Source organism: Mesocricetus auratus, unplaced genomic scaffold, assembly GCF_017639785.1.
Source record: "Mesocricetus auratus isolate SY011 unplaced genomic scaffold, BCM_Maur_2.0 Super-Scaffold_100037, whole genome shotgun sequence".
Taxonomy (NCBI): Eukaryota; Metazoa; Chordata; class Mammalia; order Rodentia; family Cricetidae; genus Mesocricetus; species Mesocricetus auratus.
In genome coordinates, this window is record NW_024429215.1 from 8893863 (window position 1) to 8914258 (window position 20396).

General features: G+C 39.4%; 1 protein-coding gene across 1 annotated transcript; it reads left to right on the plus strand.

Annotated features, from left to right (window-relative positions):
- Nucleotides 1-885: 885 nt before the first annotated feature.
- On the plus strand, nt 886-12833 carry LOC106022335 (sulfotransferase 2A1). The gene is made up of 3 exons (XM_013123715.3): nt 886-962; nt 11164-11347; nt 12470-12833. Exons 1-3 carry the CDS (start codon nt 939-941, stop codon nt 12589-12591), a joined length of 330 nt encoding a protein of 109 aa, XP_012979169.2. The 5' UTR covers nt 886-938; the 3' UTR covers nt 12592-12833.
- Nucleotides 12834-20396: the final 7563 nt, after the last annotated feature.

Sequence of the window (20396 nt, forward strand, 5' to 3'; positions counted from 1 at the left end):
GTGTGTGTGTGTGTGTGTGTGTGTGTGTGTGTGTGTATACATACATTGTTCTCACTGATAGTAGGTTTCAATTAGTGTATGTTTACCTTTCCTTTTCCTGGAGTGTATTTCACATTTGTTATCATTGTATATAGTTTTTGCATCAGGTTAAAACATTCGTCTTCAGACTAAAAGGGGAATTGTAAGCATCTGGTTTGTGGACCTGTAATGGAGGCCACACCCCTTTGGGTGTGGGTTCAGGTAGAGGGAATTAGAAAGAGAGGGGCTTGAGGCATGGCTTTCCTTTATGTTCTCTATCTGTTGGTTCAGCGGATCTGGTAGGAAGAGCAGGGAAATGCTCCAGAATTCTTTGTATTTTTCTGTGTAATTGCTTCCCAATAAACACACATTCATCATTTATCTTGGGTTTAGTGATATTATTACATCCTAATTATATCCTCACATTCAATTCCAATAGATTCTAAGCCCTTTTCATGTCTGTGCAAACACTGCACCCATGTGGTGCACATACATACATACATACATGCATGCATGCATACATACATACATACATACATGCATACATACATACATACATACATACATACATGCATACATACATATATAAATACATGCCAGCAAACATTCATACACATGAAATGAGGTTTAAAATGTTTTAAAACTGTTGGTAGTAATGGTATATAGTTTTTTCCTCTAAAGAAACAAAAAATGAGATATCTTATACAATGTCATAATTGTATTTAGATGTATCAACTTGACATCCATTACCTTCCTCAAAGTAAATAGTATCTTATATTGGGATAAGAATAAATATTCATGAGGTAGTAAGTTCAGTAGTCACTTCCTTTTTCTCCCCTATCTCCACAGTGACTTACGGATCTTGGTTTGATCACATCCTTGGATGGTTAACAAGAAGAAACACAGAGAATTTCCTTTTAATGTCCTATGAGGAGCTACAAAGGGTAATTTACCTTTCCTGGGCTTACTACCATTCTCCTATCTGCATTTGCTTCTTTCCTTTCTAGATCTCTAGGGGTAAACAATCAAGTAAGGCATCAATCAGGAAACAGTCATAGTGAGAATCTGTTGTCAACTTGACACACCTGGAAAAGAGACTATTAATGGAGAAAATGCCTATACTGGATGTCTGTTGGAGCATTTTCTTGATTAATAATAAATGATTAATGTAGGGGAGCTGAGCCTCTCTGGGCACTAGATACATAGGCAGGTGAGCTTGGGTTGTTTAAAAAAGTTAGCTGAGCAAGCCAGAGGGAGTAAGTTAGTAAGCAGCATTCCTTGGTGGTCTCTGCTTCAGGTCCTGCCTCAACATGATTCCCTGGATTCTCTTAATGATGCTCAAAACACATAGTTGGATTCATGACTCCTCCTCTAGGTTGTTATTCTTCATGATTTTATCATGGAAACAGAAAATCAATCTGAAACAAAGAGGGTGTGTAAAACATAACCGTTTATTGTCTACATAACCTCAACAAGTTTAAACCCATCCTGTGAATCACTGTTTTCCTAAAACTACAAAAAGAGTAGCTTTCAACCAGCACAATAAAATGCCAAAAGTCTAGAGGAGTGAATGTCATGGGATGTTTTACTGCTGTCTAGTGTTCAACCTCCAGAAATACAGGGCTTTGACCGGAATCCATGGAGCTAGAAAGCATAAATGACCTCTTCTATCTGAGGAGGTTTAGGGAAAAAGGAACTCACAAACTCTCTTGATGGTTTCCTTCGTTATTCTCCTCTTTCTTTATTTTCTCTCCTTATTCTCATCTGGTATCTAAAGTTTTTTCATAGCTTTTATACCACAATAGCATCTTCCTGGAAATACATTGGTCAAAATATTTGCATTCCATTTATCAAGGGAATGAATATAGGTAAAAAAGGAGGTTCTATATCTCCCTCATATGATTAAGCATTTTATGATTGGTGAAAAAGAAGTTATTCCAACAACTCACATAAATTCATAGCCAAGCAACTTGAAACAGATTAACAATTTTGCAAGCAAGGTTTTCTTGTCAAGTTTTTTACTGGCATGCTGCATCTTGCAGTTATAAAGAGCAAATGTCTTTATTTACTTATTGTGAAAGTTAATCTGTTTTTTCTTTCTTTTTTCTTTTTATTACTTTAATTTTAAATAACTTGCTTCACATGTCAATCACAGTTCCCTCTCCCTGCCCTCCTCCCACAGTCCCCCCACCATCCTGCCAGCCACCCACCCCATCCTTAAATCCTTCCACATAGGGGATTTCCAGAGGTTGCCATTTCATTCAGGGCAGGGGCCAGGCACTCCCTTAAGAGTCCAGGCTGAAAGAGCATCCCTCTTTGTGTTATGGTCACACAAAGTCCATTTGTATGCCAGGGATAAACACAGATCTACTGACCATGGCCCCATAGGTTACCCAGGCCTCCTCACTGACTCTCACATTCAGGGAGTTTGGATCAGTCCCATGCTGGCATCCCAGTTGTCAGCCTGGTGTCCAAGAGTTTCCCTTGTTCAGATCAGTTGTCTCTGCTGGTTCTGCCAGCACATTTTTTTTTGCCAATTTGCTCATGGCTCCTCTCTGTCACTGGGTTCCATGGGTTCAGTTCGATGTTTAACTATGGGTGCATGCCTCTGCTTCCGTCAGTTAATGGATGAAGGTTCTAGGAATGCATATAGTGTAGACGTCAAGTTCGTTATCAGGAATAAGCATTTAAGGTGGTCACTCCACTACTGCTTAGCTTTCCAGTTGGTGTCATCCCTTTCAATCTCTAGAGGTCTCATTGGTGCTACATTTGTTTTGTAACCTATGACTCCCTTTTGATGGTATTTCTCATCCTGTTCTCCCACTATCCTACCCCCCATTCAACCTTCCTGTTCCCCCATGACCTACTCTCTAATCCTCTTCTCCCCCTCTCTTCTTCCTAGCTCCTACCCCCACCCATTGCCGTGTTCCCAATCTGTTCAGAATGTCTTGCCTTATTCCTCTTCTTTGGGGTACCATGCATATCTCCCTTAGGTTTTTTCCTGTTTCCCAGACTCTCTGTCAGTGGAAGTGCAGACTGGCACTATCCTGATCCATGTCTAAAATCCAGATATGAGTGAGTACATACCATGTTTGTCTTTTTGTGACTGGGTTACCTCCCTCACTCAATATGGTTTCTTCTACTGCCATCCATTTACCTGCGAATTTCAAGATTCCATTGTTTTTTCTGCTGAGTAGTAGTCCATTGTGTAAATGTACCACATTTTCTCTATCCATTCTTCAGTCGAGGGGCATCTAGGTTGCTTCCAGGTTCTGGCTATTATAAATAATGCTAGAATGAACATAGTGGAGCTGACATCTTTATTGTATGAATTTGCATCTTCTGGAAATACTCCTAAGAGTGGATTTGCTGGATGTTGTGGTAGCCTCATTCCCATTTTCATGAGGAATCTCCATACTGATTTCCAAAGTGGCTGTACGAGTTGGCACTCCCACCAGGAGTGGAGGAATGTTCCTCTCTCTCCACATCCTCTCCAGCATAAATTGTCTTCTGTGTTTTTGATTTTATCTATTCTGACAGGAGGAAGATGGTATCTCAATGTTGTTTTGAGTTGCATTTCCCTGATGGCTAAGGATGTTGTGCACTTTCTCAAGTGTCTCTCAGCCATTTTAGACTCCCCTATTGAGAATTCGCTATTTAGTTGTGTACCCCACATTTTATTGGATCCTTTGGTGTTTTGGAGACTTGCTTCTTGACTTCTTTGTAAACTTTGGAGATCATCCCTCTGTTAGGTGTGGGGTTAGTGAATATCTTTTCCCATTCTGCGGACTGTCTTTTTGTCTTGTGGACTGTACACTTTGTCTTACAGAAGCTTCTTAGTTTCAGGAGGTCCCATTTTTAATTGTCGATCTCAGTCTGTGCTACTGGTGTTATGTTCAGGAAGTGGTATCCAGTACCTACTAGTTGAAGAGTATCTCCCACTTTCTCTTTTAGGAGCTTCAGTGTGGTTGGATTTTTGTTGAGCTCTTTGTTCCATTTGAACTTAAGTTTTGTGAAAGGTGATAGACATGGATCTATCTGCAATCTTCTTCATGCCAATACCTAGGAATGCCAGCACCATTTGTTGAAAATGATTTCTTCTTTCCATTGTATAATTTTAGCTTCTTTGTCAAAAATCAAGTGTTCATAGGTGTGTGGGTTAAAATCAGCGTTTTCAATTCAGTTCCATTGGTCTGTTTATTTTTGTGCCAACACCAAGCTGTTTTCAGGACTATAGCTCTATAATAGAGCTTGAAGTCAGGTATGGTGATGCCCTGAAGTTCCTTTATTGTATAGGGTTTTTTGGCTATTCTGGGTCTTTTGTTTTTCCATATAAATTTGATTATTGTTCTTTCAAGATGTGTAAAGAATTGTTCTGGAGTTTTTGTAGGGATTGCATTGAGTCTGCAGACTGGTATTGTCAAGATTGCCATTTTTATTATGTTGATCCTACCAATCCAGGAGCATGGAGATCTTTCCATTTTCTGGTATCCCCTTTGATTTCTTTCTTTAGAGACTCAAGTTCTACATATACAGGTCTTTCACTTCTGTGGTTAATATTATCCCCAGATATTTGATGCTGTTTATGGCTATGTAAAGGGTTATGTTTCTCTGATTTCTTTCTCTGCACTTTATCATCTGTAAATAATAGGGCCACTGATTTTTTAGTTAACCTTATATCCTGCAACTTTGCTGAAGGTGTTTATCAGCTCTAGGAGTTCCCTTTCGGAGTTTTTCAGGTCACTTATGTAGACTAACATACCATCTGCAAATTGTGAAAGCTTGACTTCTTCTTTTCCTATTTGTATCCCCTTGATCTCCTTTTGTTGTCTTATTGCTCTAGATAGAACTTCAAGTTCAATATTGAAGAGATATGGAGAGAGTGGACAGCCTTGTCTTGTTCCTGATTTTAGAGGATTTGTGTTGAGTTTCTCTCTATTTAGTTTGATGTTAGCTGTTTGTTTACTGTATATTGCTTTTCTTATGTTCAGGTATGGTCCTGTTATCCCTGATCTCTCTAGGACTTTTATCATGAAGGGGTGCTGGATTTTGTCAAAGGCTTTTTTGGTATCTAATGAGATGTTCCTGTGGTTTTTCTTTCAAAGTGTGTTTATATGGCAGATTACACTGATAGATTTAGATTTTCTAATGTTGAACCATCCCTGTATTCCTGGGATGAAGCCTAGTCGATCATGGTGGATGAACTTACTGATGTGTTCTTGAATCCGATTTTCTCATATTTTCTTGAGTATTTTTGCATCGATGTTCGTCAGGGAAATTGGTCTATATTTCTCTTTCTTAGTTGTGTTTTTATGTGGGCTGGGTACCAAAGTAAGTGTAGCCTCATAAAAAGAATTTGGCAGTGAGTCTCCCACTTCTGTTGTGTGGAATACTTTAAGGAGTATTGGAAATTGGAATTAGCTCTTTTTTGAATTTCTGGTAGGATTCTGCACAGAATTCATCTGGACCTGGCCTTTTTTTTTGTTGGGAGACTTTTGAAGATTGCTTCTATTTTATTAAGGGTTATAGGTCTGTTTAGATTTTTTATCTGTTCTTGATTTAATTTTGGCAAGTGATATCTATCTAGGAAATTGTCCATTTCCTTTAAATTTTTGATTTTGTGGAGTACAGATTTTCAAAGTATGCCCCGATGATTCTCTGGATTTCCTCAGTGTCCATTGATATGTCCCCCTTTTCATTTCTGATTTTGTTAATTAGCATGATCACTCTCTGTCTTTTGGTTAGTTTGGACAGCGATTTGTCGATTTTGTTGATTTTCTCAAAGAACCAACTCTTTGTTTCATTGATTCTTTTTGTTTTAGAGCATTCAGTAGTGCTATTAATTCTCTAGTGTGACTGTTCTCCAGTTTCTTCATGTGGGCACTTAATGCTGTGAACTTCCCTCTTAGCACTGTTTTCAGAGTGTCCCATAAGTTTGGTTATGTTGTGTATTCATTCTCATTGTATTCCAGGAAGTCTTTAAGTTTTTTCTTTCTTCCTTTACCCAGGGATGGTTCATTTTTTCATTGTTCAATTTTCATGTGTTCGTAGGGTTTCTGCGATTTGTTTTATTGTTGAATTCAAATTTTAATGCATGGTGGTCTGATAAGATATAGGGGGTTATTCCAATTTTTTGTATCTGTGGATTTTTGCTATGTTTCCTCTTATGTGGTCAATTTTAGAGAAAGCCCCATGTGGCGCTGAGAAGAAGGAATGTCCCTTTGTGTTTGGGTGAATGTTTTATAGATGTCTGTTAAACCTAGTTTAACAGACTTCTATTAGTTCTTTTGTTTATTTTGTTCAGTTTCTGTCTGGAGTTCCTGTCTAGCAGTGAGAGTGGAGTGTCGAAATCTCCCAGTACTAGTGTGTGAGACTTTATGTGTTATTTGAACTTTAGTAATGTTTCTTTCACAAATGTGTGTGCCTTTGTATTTGGGGCATAGATGTTCAAAACTGAGACTTCATCTTGATGGACTTTTCCTTTGATGAATATGTAATGTCCTTCTTGACCTCTTTTGATTGATTTTAATTTGAAATCTAGTTTTTTAGATATTAGGATTGCTACACCCGCTTGTTTCTTTGTTCTGGTTGATTGGAAATTCTTTTTCGAACCCTTTACTCTGAGGTAATGTCTGTCTTTGACATTCAGATGTGTTTCTTGTATGCAGCAGAAGGATGGGTTCTGTTTTTGTATCCATTCTGCTAGTTTGTGTCTTTTTATAGGCATGTGGAGACTGTTGACATTGAGGGATATTAATGACCATTGATTGATGATTCTTGGATACGTATTGTTTAAATCTGTAATTGACATGGAATATTTTGTTTTCTCCGGTAATTGAAAGCTTTGCTGCATATATTAGTTTGGGCTACAAGACTTGTTTACTCAGAGTTTGTAGGACATCTGTCCAGGGTCTTCTGGCTTTCATGGTTTTCATTGAGAAGTCAGGTGTAATTCTGATAGGTCTGCCTTTATATGTTACTTGGCCTTTTTCTTTAGCTGCTCTTAATATTTTCTCTTTATTCTGTAGGTTTGATGTTTTGATTATTATGTGGAAATGTGACTTATTTTCTGGTCCAGCCTATTTGGTGTTCTGTAAGATTCCTGTATTTTCATAGCCATATCCTTCTTTAGGTTAGGGAAGTTTTCTTCTATGTTTTTGTTGAATATGTTTTCTGTAACCTTGAGCTGTATTTCTTTGCCTTCTTCTATACCTATTATTCTCAGGTTCGGCTTCTTCATGGTGTCCCATATTTCCTGGATATTTTGCATTAGGGATTTGTTGGTTTTAAGATTTTCTTTGGTTGATGACTGTATATCCTCTAATGAGTCTTCAACACCTGGGATTCTCTCTTCTATCTCTTGTATTCAATTGGTGATACTTGCATCTGTAGTTCTTTATTGTTTACCTAGCTTTTCTATTTCCTGCATCCTTTCATTCTGTGTTTTCTTCATTGTTTCCATTTCAGCTTTTAATCCTTCAACTGTTTGAGTTGTTTCCTTCATTTGGTTGTTTCTTTTTTTTTCTTGGTACTCTTTAGATTCTTTGAGAGATTCGTTTATTTCTTGAGTTATTTGGTTCGCCTTTTCCCCCATTTCATGTATTTTTGTTTGTTTTTTTCTTCTATTTGTTTAAGGGATTTCCTTGTTTCCTCTTTGAGGGTCTCTATCATCTTCAAAAATAACTTTTAAGACCTGCCTCTTCTGCTTCATCTATGTAGTGCTTTTCAGGTCTTGCTCGTCTCTAGATACTGGTGGAGTCATATTGTTTTTTGTATCACTGAGTGAGATCTTATTTCGTATTCTTCCCATCTCTTCTTCCAGTGTGTGCAGTTGGGGTCTTTCTATCTCCACTGGTCTCCTTCTTTCCTGACGCTGAAGCTGTGGATGCTGGAAAGTGGGGTCTGAAACTGGGGACATCAGAGTGTGGGATCTGAAAGGACTGATGCCTTTCCTGTGTGGGCAGGCCCTCTGGATGCCAGGAGTAGGCTCCTGGAAGATTGAGGGGATGGGTATTGGCCAGGGGATTGGAGTGGCCCCAGGTAGACCCACGCTAACCTGAAGCTGGGGACGCTGGAAGTTGGGGTCTGGAAGGACTGATACCTTCGTTGTGTGGGTGGGTTCTCTGGATGCCAGGAGCAGGGCCCAGAAGATTGAGGGGATGGGTGATGGACAGGGTTGGGGGTATCATCAGGGAGACCCAGGCTCACCTTAAGCTGGGGTCTCTGGAGGTTGGGGTTTGGAAGGACTGATGCCTTTCCTGTGTGGGTGGGTCCTCTAGATGCCAGAAGCAACCCCCAGAAGATTGAGGGGTTGGGTGATATGCAGGGGTAGGGTGGTCCCAGGGGGACTCAAACTCACCTGAATCTGGGGTCTCTGGAGGTTGGGGACTGGAAGAGCTGATGCTTTTCCTGTGTGGGCGGGTCCTCTGTATGCCAGGAGTGGGTCCCTGAAAGATTGAGGGGATGGGTTATGGGTGGGGGATGGTGAGTGTTCCCAGGGAGACCCAAGCTCACCTGAAGCTTGGGACACAGCATTAATCTTATAAGATATCTTGCAAGAATAAGAAACCTTAAATGAAATATAGTCAACTACTTCTACTTTATACCTTTAGGTTACACACACACACACACACACACACACACACACGCACACACGCACACACGCACGCATGCACGCACACACATATATACATATATATATATCTGAGATTGAGTGAAAAGATGGGTATAAGTGGGTATAAGGAATTAATCATCACCTTTGTTCATCAGCCATACCTAGCAAGGAGAGTCTGTCAGCCAGTAATAATTGTAATTGGGGCTACTTTTTTTCCTTATTCTCTGACCTTAAATGCTTCACATTTAACTATGTGCCTTTCTAAAATTTTAGCCTAACTTTCTTATTTTCAAAGGTATGTTTCAACTGTGATGCACTGTGAGATCTGTGAACACATCTCCCAACATTAAGATTAAAAGAATTTAAACTAGTTGGGATACTAGGACTCAGTTAATGTCCTTAACCTGAACTACAATCCATGCAGCTCATTAGGCAAAACTCACAGATCATGGCTTTGAGAAGTATCCTTGTATTTATTTTTATTCACCCAAACTCTGGATTTACTATCATTACAATTATTAAATTAGACAGTACAGCACAGGGAGGTGTAATTTTCTTGACAATTCACAGTTTAAAATGTCCAGGAGAATGGAATGTTTCCAAGAGATTAACACACTATATTACAGGCAATGGAGATCTCCCCACATCCACTCTCACCTTCCTAGATACCAGAGAAAGAGAGCTGTAGCAAACATTTAAGGCACATCAGAAACAAAAGACATTCCAGGTTCTGCAGTCCTGTGACCTTGCCTAAAGAAGACTGGCCCATCAGAGTATTGCCTGGACCTTCAATTGCAACTCTGCTCCTCTGGCATGGCCAATGGCAATGTGTAGTTGATAAGTTTTAGTCATGTCTTATTAAATTCATGTGCTTCATCTAAATGTTCCTTTAGTTGTTGTGTAAGAATCTGGTGGCTCTTCTTCAGTTTGCTAGCCTGGCACATGCTCTGGTTTCAAGCTCAATGTTGTTAGTGCATGGAATTTACCACAGTGGATCCAATCCTGACAACCTGACCACATCAACACCTTTAAGACAGTCACCTTGATACCTTCAAACTGGGGTCAATAGACATTCAAAGGGACTACTGGACTCAAAATTTAGGAAAAGGACCTTTCATATAGACTTTCAGAGAATGTACCAGGCTCAAGTCCCAATTCAGAACTAAGGACTGGCCAACCTGCACCTCACCATTGTAAATTACATATTGTATGCAGCAATTACAATGCCCCATAGAGTAGTGGTTTTTCATATAACTCTTTCCCTTTTTCAAATGTAATAGAATACATTTCTATTAGCTGATGTAATCCAGAGGCAGCTGAGATTCTGATTATTTTGTGGTATACAGTGTTTTTAGAAATTGCTTATTTGTTTACCACCTCCAAATTTCAACACAGTTCACATTTTGTAGATTCATGAGCCTTGCTTTTTCCAATAAAATTTGCTAATACAAAGTAGGCATTGAAGGATAATGATGATCATCATGGGGAGAAATAGAAAATATTACATGTATTCTTATATGAAATTTAGATTAGCAGTGTGCTGGGCACACAGGGCAAATTCTAAGATGGACAACTCAGTTGAGGGGAAGGAATCCTAGGAAGGGATGAGATTCATAAAAAGAATGATGGGTAATGAAGTGAATATGAGCTCAGTACAATGATATATATATATATATGACATGCAGAAATCTTACATTTTGTACAGTTAATTTATGTTTTGAAAAGAAAAATACATGGACTTGAAGTTAGCTCAGCAGGTCAGAGAATTTACTGCTCTTCTAGAGGACCTGATTTTGGTTCCCAAACCCAAGTCACTTAGTTGACAACTGCCTGTAACAATAGCTTCAGGGAAATCTTATACCCTCTTTTGGCATCTTTGGATACCTACAAACACACACACACACACACACACACACACACACACACACTAACCATTTTCTCCAATCCCAATCTAGGGCTGGCAGACAGAATTGATGAAGAAATAAGTTTTCTTTGCACAACTACTTTATCCTTTTACATTGTATGACAGAGTACGAAAGCGGGTGAAGTGGAGGCTGGAGGAAGGGTAATGTGGTTAACTGTACACGCTGTCTTCTCAGAGGACCTGGGTTTGATCACTTGCACCCAATTCATGCCACTCAGCCACCTCTCATTGTAACCCAAAGGGATCCATTGACATTTTCCTGTCTCAGATGGTACTGCATGTTCATGCTTCATATCCATATTTATAATAAACACTATGTAGGATAAATTTACCATAAAATTCTATTTTACATCATACTACATAACACATTCTATAGTACATGCATCATCAAATATAATTAATAAACATAAATATATACTATAAATTTATAAATATATTATATATTCATATATTAGTATGTATTATATGTAAAATACATAATATAGGATGTTTGAAATGCAATATTATCTCAAACACCAGGGGAATATACATCTTGATGAGAACTCAAGGGCTCTGTCAGCATCATTGCTAGTCTCTACTCCCATGATCACCCACTTTCCACCCACAGGACCTCAGAGGGAACATACAAAAAGTGTGTCGATTTTTGGGCAAACAACTGAATTCAGAACAACTTGGATCTACTGTTAAAAATGTATCCTTTTCAGTCATGAAGGATAATACAATGTGCAACAATGTGACGGTAAAGAATCCAGAAGATGAGACTGACTTCACTTTGCCATTGATGAGAAAGGGTGAGACAAGATAGAGCATCAAGTTTGTGTTGTAGGAATGAATAGGTTTTCAATGTTTTCATACAGCATGAGGCATCAAGTAGATGTGCTTGGAAGCCAGCATCAAGTCCCATCATTTTCTTTCAGTAGAGTCTGCCCACAAATCCATTATTGACATCCTTAGAACCATGGTTAAACAGAGGAGGAAAGAGAGGTACCTCTGCCTTGTGGCTCTGTCCTTGTAATGGATGAGTCCTGCCTACACACTTAGACCATTCCTGTCTCAGTGACGTTGTACAAGTCTGTAAGAAACCTCAGATAGAGTCACAGTAACAAGTCTTTCCAATTCAAAGGGTTTTGGGGGGCTATAACAGTTGACACACCCAAACATCCATGATAGATAGAATGACATTTGTCAGTAATAAATCTATTGACACATGTAGCGATTTGGATGGATTCTGAGTGACAAAAGTCATATTATACAACATTCATTAAATAAAAAAAAACACTTGCAGGTACAGAAAATATTTTGCTGATGTTCAGGTATCCAGGCTGATGGTGCTTGATGGCTGATATTGACTGAAGTAGTAGGAAGTGTTTGTGACAGAGGACTATCTATGTATTTCAGTGGAAATGGCTTAAAAACATCTCATATGGAGAAAAGTGAGGTAGAACACATCCATTTCTCTAGGGAGATTTTATTTTCTCATCATAGCATTGTGTATATATTCCCTTAACTTTAATACAACCTTTGTTGGAAGAATAGTTTAAAGATGAATACTTTGGTTGCCAATTCTATGAACTGGTACTCTATCATGTGGTTGTTATTTTTTTCATTGGTGGGTGGTGTGATGGAAGTTCAGTTTTGAGAACATCCTCAGTTTTCCTTCAAAGTTTCAAGACTAGAATCTTCCATATGACATTTCTGATGCTCACAGATGTCACACTGAAATAGGCTCATGTTCTGTTCATTTGTGATAATGTAGTTTTGACAATTGAGAGATGGTATGGAATAGAAAAATATAGGATGACTCATTTTATTCTAGAAATTAACTAGAATGATCAGGTGAGACTGTCACAGACTTGGCTGCACATCGAAGATTTTTGTTCACTTTCCTGGAACTTTCCTTCTGTGTTTGACAGGCATTTGTGGGGACTGGAAGAATCAATTCACTGTGGCTCAAAGTGAAGCCTTTGACAAAGTCTATCAGGATAAGATGTCAAGCCTGGATCCTAGTCTCTTCCCCTGGTTGGAAGACTGTTGATTCCCCTCCATCCCAAACAGGGATTCCTGGTGTAGCCTTGGCTGTCCTGTAATTCACACATTAGGCAGGCTTGCCTTGAAACAATAGATCTGCCAACCTCTGCCTCCTGAGTGCTGGAATTAAAGACATTCACCACCACTGTCCCTCTGTTAGTTTTAAGAACTCTTGTTGTTCTCTACTCACACTTAAAAATCTATATGTGCTTTTTTGTCTTGTCATTTGGATGCAAATTACACATCTGGTATCAGGAAATTTCAATTGAGATAATGGCCCTATCAGATTGGTTGGTAGGAGTGCCCTGCCCACAGAAGGTGGTGCCATTCTTAGGGAAAGTGTGTCTGGGAGGTATGAAAAAAGCAATCTGAGCAAACCATATGGAGAAGGACATAGGAAACAAGCCAGTAAGCATCATGCCTCCATGATCTCCATTTCAGTTCATTCCTCAGTTTTTCCTGATGAATGACCTATAACCTGAATAAACCCCTAAAAACGTCTCACAGGAATGAAATGAAGACAAGAATACCATAATTTTGAGTTGACCCAAAGAACAAAATTCATACCAAAATAAGTATTTAAAAAACTTAATAGAGTCTAGAGTAGACACATCTGTACCTAGATTCCAAACCTGAAATTCAAGCAAGGTATTCATACTAAAACATCAATTTATTGTCACTGAAAAAAAACTATAATGATGAATTTCACTGATATTGAAAAAGTTTGACAGAGAAAAGTACATGTCTGCCTGAGATTTAACTCTATAGTTAGAAGATCATGAGTTGTCAACACTTTTCTAGGTAGATCTCAAAATAGGTGGGGCTATAGCAGCAGGTCAGCAGTAGAAAGCACCATGGCTATTGCAGAAGATGTGGTTTAGCCTGAACCCACACCAGGTCCTCACAGCTGCCTTTAACTCCAAATCGAAGGTATCTCGTGCTCTCTGGTGTCCTCCAAGGCAACATTTCTCATGTGCACACATACAACAATTTAATAGAAAATTAAAGAGGAGGGATTCCATTAGGTTAAGAAATAATCTGTGCTATTTTAATTGTATCAGTTAAGTTGAAGTTGAATTATTAGGGTTGGGAAAAGTCAGATATTTCTATTTCAAAAGCTTAAATGAACTAGAAAGTATTTTACTTGTAATACTGAAAAATAGTATGAGGACTGGAGAAAAAGCTCAGACATTAAGAGTATTAATTGCTCCAGGTGGGGACTCAAGTCTGATTCCTATAACTACAGTTCCAGGAGATATGATGCCCTGTGACACACCTGGTACACGCATCTCCTTGAAGTAAATGCTTTCTTAAAAGGAAAACATAATCTAATTATTCAGTGGTTCATGAGTTCTATAATACTGCAACTGATTAATGCGGTTCATGATTTGATGACCCCCAACATTAAAATTATTTCGCTGTTTTTCGATAACTGCAATTTTCCTACTGCTATGAATTGTAATGCAAATAACTGATAAGCAGGATACATGGTATGTATTCACCTTTGAGGTTGTGACACACAAGTTGAGAACTGCTTCTTTTGATTATTAAAATGTAAAACATTGTATGAAAGGACTGACTTCTTTTTTGTGACTTACAACAAATGAAATAGTGATTAACAGTTAATGTGTAAAATTGTAAGTTTTAGTGTTTTCTTATTTGTGTGTCTGTGTATATGTTAGTCTGTGTGTGCTTGCATATACATTTCTGTGGAAACCTGTAGAGCCTGTCAGACACTATAGAGCTGGAGTTACAGGCAGTTTTAAGCCACACAATGTAGGTGCTGTGGTTTGAAATCTGGCCTTCTGAAGAGCAGGGGGCACTTTCAACAACAGAGTTAACTTTCCAGCCACGCTTAGAAGGAATAAAGTTCAAATCTTAGGTCTGATCTTTGGAATTAGACTAATAATTTTTCAGATCACATTTTCAGAAAATATGACTTCATGATTTTAAATTTGGAGGTACAGAGATTATCTCATATATATATATATACATATATACATATGTGTATATATATATATATGGAATTTTTATTATTTAAAAATTCTACATCTAAACATTGCATTTTAAAGCAATACATATTAATAAATGCTTCACTGTTGTAATAACCTAGCATTGTTTACTATGTTAACATTTATTTCACACTAATAAAAAGATAATTATTGCCATATATAGAGTTAAGTAGAATATTATTCTTTTCTACATAAACCAGTTGAAATAATCTTCTATACTCATATCATTGGATTTTGAGATCCTAGTAAACAGTGAGTATGCTTAATAACCTGCAATGCTAATTTCACAGGCTAACTCCTTTAATATGGATTCCAGTGATTATCTTGACTCTTGCTAGTTTCTGAACTGTGATGTTTTGTCTTTTAGGGTCACAGAATGAATTATACATGTTAGCTACATTGAGAATGGCACCATATATAAACATGTCACAAACATAATTTTTTCCATAACTGTAAAAGGATAAGGGTCTCTTCAATTTCTACCTCTAACACTATGAGACAGACATTAAAGAATCACTCTGGTTTTCAAAACACGCTTAGAGTTGTTGAATATGATTCTACCTAAATATCACTAAGTGGTGAGGGAAAGTGTGGGAGCATGACACATTGAAAGAACAACCCTGGAATCAAATACTCAGTTGTACAATATGACACAGTGTATAAAGGAAAAACATGATGAAGGAAAAGCTATTGTTTCCAAGACAATTTTTGCTGTTTCACACAAGATGAGCACATGTCTTCTTGCTTGCCTCTTTGATCGAGGGATTATCGAGACCACCCTCGACCAGCAAGAATGACTTGGCAACGAGGAATCTTCTTCTCACAGTGTTTTTGGGAAACTTGCTTACTGGGAGTGGCCCCGACCCCAGGAAGTCGGGGCTTAATACACTCAGCGATAGCCAATCAACTACACCCAGGTGGCACGCTAGGATAGGTTGTCACCAAGCAGATCTAGAAGGGTACGTGGCCTTACTCCTAATAAGGAGTTGTTTACTTATTGAGAGCACTCGCCGTAGGGCTGGCAGAATGCAGAAACCAGTGTCATCTTATGGGCGTGGTACTCTGCAGTTCCCAACAGTTTCCCCTTTTTTTGCTTTTATATAAGAGGAGTAGCCGTATCTATCTGTTATTAGATTTCAGTCATCTCTGTCTTAGGTTCAACCCCAGTGTCCCTATCTTACCCGTCATAGAGTCTCTGTGTTGCCCTCACAGGCTCATGTCTTAGGTTGAAGGGAACACTTTCGTTTTGCAAGAAGGGTAGGTGTCCGTCATTGAGCATGACTGAATCGGATACATATCACTCAATCAGCAAAGGCGAGACAGATGTCTATTTGTCTGTCAGCATGGATAACCATGCTTGAGGGGATTGTGCTGCTTCCACCGCAGCAAAGGCCTGTACCAACATGGCAGCTTGGAATTGTTGCGACTTCCTAATCCTGCATAGACACCACAGGCAGACAAAAATGGCTAACAACATCATGGAAATCATAACACCCACGCCAGCCCATTCCTTAATATAACTAAAAGCTTGATTAAGCATATTTAAAACAGCATTGACAGTGGGTATCTCCAGGCACGTAGCATTCAGGGAAATGATCTGACTAGTCAGGGTATCCATCAGGTTCTCGAACTCCTTACTCCAATTCCCCCAGAGGTATTCACTCAATTGCCAGCTCAGGTTACTATTTTTTGTGAAGTTCTCAGCCACCCTGGAGGTAATACACAAAGAAGAGAGGGAATGAATACATGCTAAGTTGGTCAATATTACCAAGGCTTCCACCTATTCTTGCAGAAGATCCACTCTTTGATTTGCTGTCAAGATGCCAGCTTTAAAATGACCATCAATAGATTTTAAAGTGGTCAATGTGGAGGCCGTCTTTTCCACAATTTCATTAACTGTCTCAGCAGTCTGAGATGTCACAACCATGGCAACCGCAGCTGTCATCGCCATTGCGGTGGACACAGCTATTGCCATGACTAGGGCCGCCGTTATCCCAAAATCTCTTTTCATTCTGAGCAGGTGAGAGATTGGGAAAGTCCCAGTATCTATTTTGACTGGGATAGGAACATATGTGGGAACTCTCATTACCACAGCTGTATTATAAGTACCATTCCAGCACTGACTTGTGATGCAGGTTGCCTCAGATGTATTACAAAAGATCGCGTCTCCTGTGGCATTGGTGACATTAGCCAGCAAAAAGAAGAATGGTGCTTTTAAGCACACTGGACTGGCAGGAACATTAAAATTGTTCATGATTTTATTTATAGTAACATTCTTAAAACACCCCTCGGGTCTCTAGTAGCAGAGATGTTAAGGAGCCAAACAGACAAATTTTGAAGAACAGCTAAGGGCTCTAGGGATGTGAAGGCTCCCCATTCATTAGATAGTACCTATTGAAACCAGGGCCAAGTATTTTTCTTACTTGTCTTTTGATTAGTCTGATAATAATATTTGCCCAAAAGAGGGGAAAACTCAAACCCTGGCACGATCTGCCTATCCTTATGATCTGGGCTATGGCAGGGCGTCCATTGAGGAGGGTACTCTAGATTGGGGGCACAATAGGGTAATACTTGATGGGCGGTGGAATTCCCTAGTCCAAATCGTGAGTTCGAGGGTCAGAGCCCCTCCATCAGCATTAGTAGGGTAGTAATGTTCGTAGCATTACTACCTCCACTGCCATTGACCAAACCTGAGGAAGCACCGGCACTTACTTGACTTAAAGCTTCATTGAGCATTGCAACAGGAATATGATTCTGACTCAGGGGATCAAGCCAATTGCCAACCGAGCCATTTTTCAACCATATGCATGGATTAGAATTATTTATGAGGGAAAAGCATAAGGCTCCTTGGAGAGAAACATTGGTTGCATTATATATAGCCTTGCTGGGATCTAAATCCACGCAGGGCAATCCTAATTCACAACTAGTGGAAAAGAAAACAGGCAAGACCTTAGACATAGAATGAACAGGTAAGGGAATTAGCCATGCTTTTGCTATGGCCACAACATTTTTTCATTGGCCTGAATCAGCAGCGGGGACGTCAGGGCCATCATCATCAACAGGAACATGATTGGAGGCTTCAACTTGCTTGTTGCACCGCATCATCAGTCTCTCTGGGATCCACACTGGATCTTGTTGATCCTGGGGAAAAACACAAGCAGAACCTCTCGCCCATGCTAACACTAGGTCTGGTCCATGCCATAGTCCCGTGAAGACATCTTTCCATTTGACATACCTGTTCTCCGCAGGGGTCTGATTCTGATGCCTATCTGCAGCAGACAGACCTTGAGCATCCATATTTAAAAAATTTAAGGTAAAGAGAGCTAAGGATAGTTGTTCCTTTGGTGTTCTACCATGGCCTATTCCCCTTTTTGTTTTAATAAACATTCTTTCAATGTGCGATGAGCTCTTTCAACTATTCCTTGTCCTTGGGGGTTATAGGGTAGGCTGTGGTTTAATTGAACCTCCATCTGTTTACAAAATGATTGGAAAGACTGAGCTGTGTAGGCCGGTCCATTATCTATTTTCAATTGCTGAGGTTTACCCCAGGCAGCCCACGCCTCAAGGCAATGCCCAATGACATTGCGAGCCTTTTCTCCACTCATAGGCGTAGCGTGAATAATGCCTGAACATGTGTCTATGGACATGTGAATGTATTTAAGATTCCCACACCCAGAAAAATGAGTGACATCCATCTGCCAAATCTTCAAGGGTAGTAACCCTCTGGGGTTAACTCCCACACCAAGGGGGTGCAAGAAAGTTACACACTGTTGACAATTCAATACTATCTGTCTAGCTTCTGCTCAGGATAGCTGAAATCTTTGCTGTAAAGTTTTCGCAGATACAAGAAATTGTTTATAAAATTGCTGTGCTTGCTCCGCGGGGGAAGCAAAAACGCATATTCTCTTCTAGTTCACAAATCTACAGCTTCATTGCCTTTTGATAAAGGTCCTGGAAAGTTAGTATGAGCCCTAATATGCTGTATAAAAAATTTCTGATCGCGATGCCATATCAACCCCTGCAACTCCAGTAGGAGCTTGCAAACTGTACTGTTTGGTTTAATAGACCCTGCAACCCCTAGGGCTCTAAAGGCATTCACAACATATGCTGAATCCGAAATCAGATTAAAGGAAAACGGGCAATTTCTAAATACTTTAAGAACAATTTTACACTCAATAATCTGGGGGGAACCAGGTGGATACTGAAATTGTATTGGATCCTGATGTTCTATCATATAAGCCCCGCAGCCTGTCTTCGACCCATCAGTGAAAATGTTTACGGCTCCAGGAATAGGAGCAGTCACAGTCATCTTAGGAAAAATGACCAGGTGTTCCTTAAAAAATGACATTAAAGGATGCTTTGGATAATGATTATCTATTTCTCCTGAATATCCACAGCATAGAATGGCCCATTCATCTACTGTCCCACAAAGGACCCTAACTTGTTGAGCTCTATATGGGATTATAATCTTACTCGGTATCCTCCCAAAGTATTGGAGACATTGTTGTATTCCCTTTTGTGCTAATTCTGCAATCGCTGTTGGAAAATGCTCAACAGTTTTTCCCGGGGAGGATCAGGAATGAATCCATAGCAATGGTCCATCTTGCCATAGCAAGGCAGAAGGCTGAGAAAATGTTGGAAGCACACACAAAAGAATATCCATGATTTCTCGCTAGCGTTTAAGGCTGGCATTTTATAATTCTGTCTCTACTTTCTTTAGTGCTTCTCGGGCTTCATTGGTTAACGGCCTAGGTGAATCTAAAGCTGAGTACCCATTAAGGATGTTATACAATGGTTTTAACTCATAATTAGGTGATTCCAAATAACACCTGATCCAATTTATATCTCCTAGCAACTTTTGAAAATCATTAAGGGTTCTCAAATTATCTTTTCTAATCTCTATCTTCTGTGGAATAACTGTATGAGCGAAAATCTTAGCCGCTAGATAATTAATAACTGTTTTATGTACATTTTCTGAAGCTATGACTAAGTTACCTATCTCAAGTAATTTCACCAATTCTAAGTATGCCTTGTTGAGCATTTCTTCATCCTTAACAGCCAATAGAATGTTATCCATATAATTAATACATCTAATGTTTGGAAACTCCTCCCTTAAAGGGGCAATAGCCTCCTCAACAAACAATTGATACATAGTTGGACTATTGGCCATTCCCTGAGGCAGCATTACCCATTCGTATCTCAAATTGGGCTGCTCATGATTACATGAAGGGAATGTAAATGCAAAGCGCTTTGAATCTTTGGCACATAAAGGTATAGAAAAGAAACAATCCTTAATATCTATAGAAATAATAGGCCAGGCTGTGGGCAAAGAGGTTAAAAGTGGAAGGCCACGTTGTACTGGGCCCATGTGCGTCTGCTGATTAATAGCTCTAAGATCCTGAAGCAATCTCCACTTGCCAGAACTTTTCTTAATTACAAAGATGGGAGTATTCCATGGAGACACAGAGAGCTTTATATGTCCCAAATTTAGCTGTTCTTGCACTAGAGTTCTGACAGCCTCCAGCTTTTCAGAGGACAGTGGCCACTGGGGAACCCATACTGGCTCCTCCGTTTTCCAGGTAATGGGAATACCTCCCCCAGTGGCCCCTAGGAAAAACCCAAACCTAGGTTCTTTGGTCCTTGCTGTGGAATAATGGGACTAGTGCGACCCTGCAGATGTTTTCTGAGACTCCGACCTGAGACGTATCCTATTTCTTTCATGATGTTTTGAGATGTCTCGGAATATTCATGGGTGAGCTTCAAACCCATGTTTTTTAGTAAGTCTCTACCCCACAGTGAA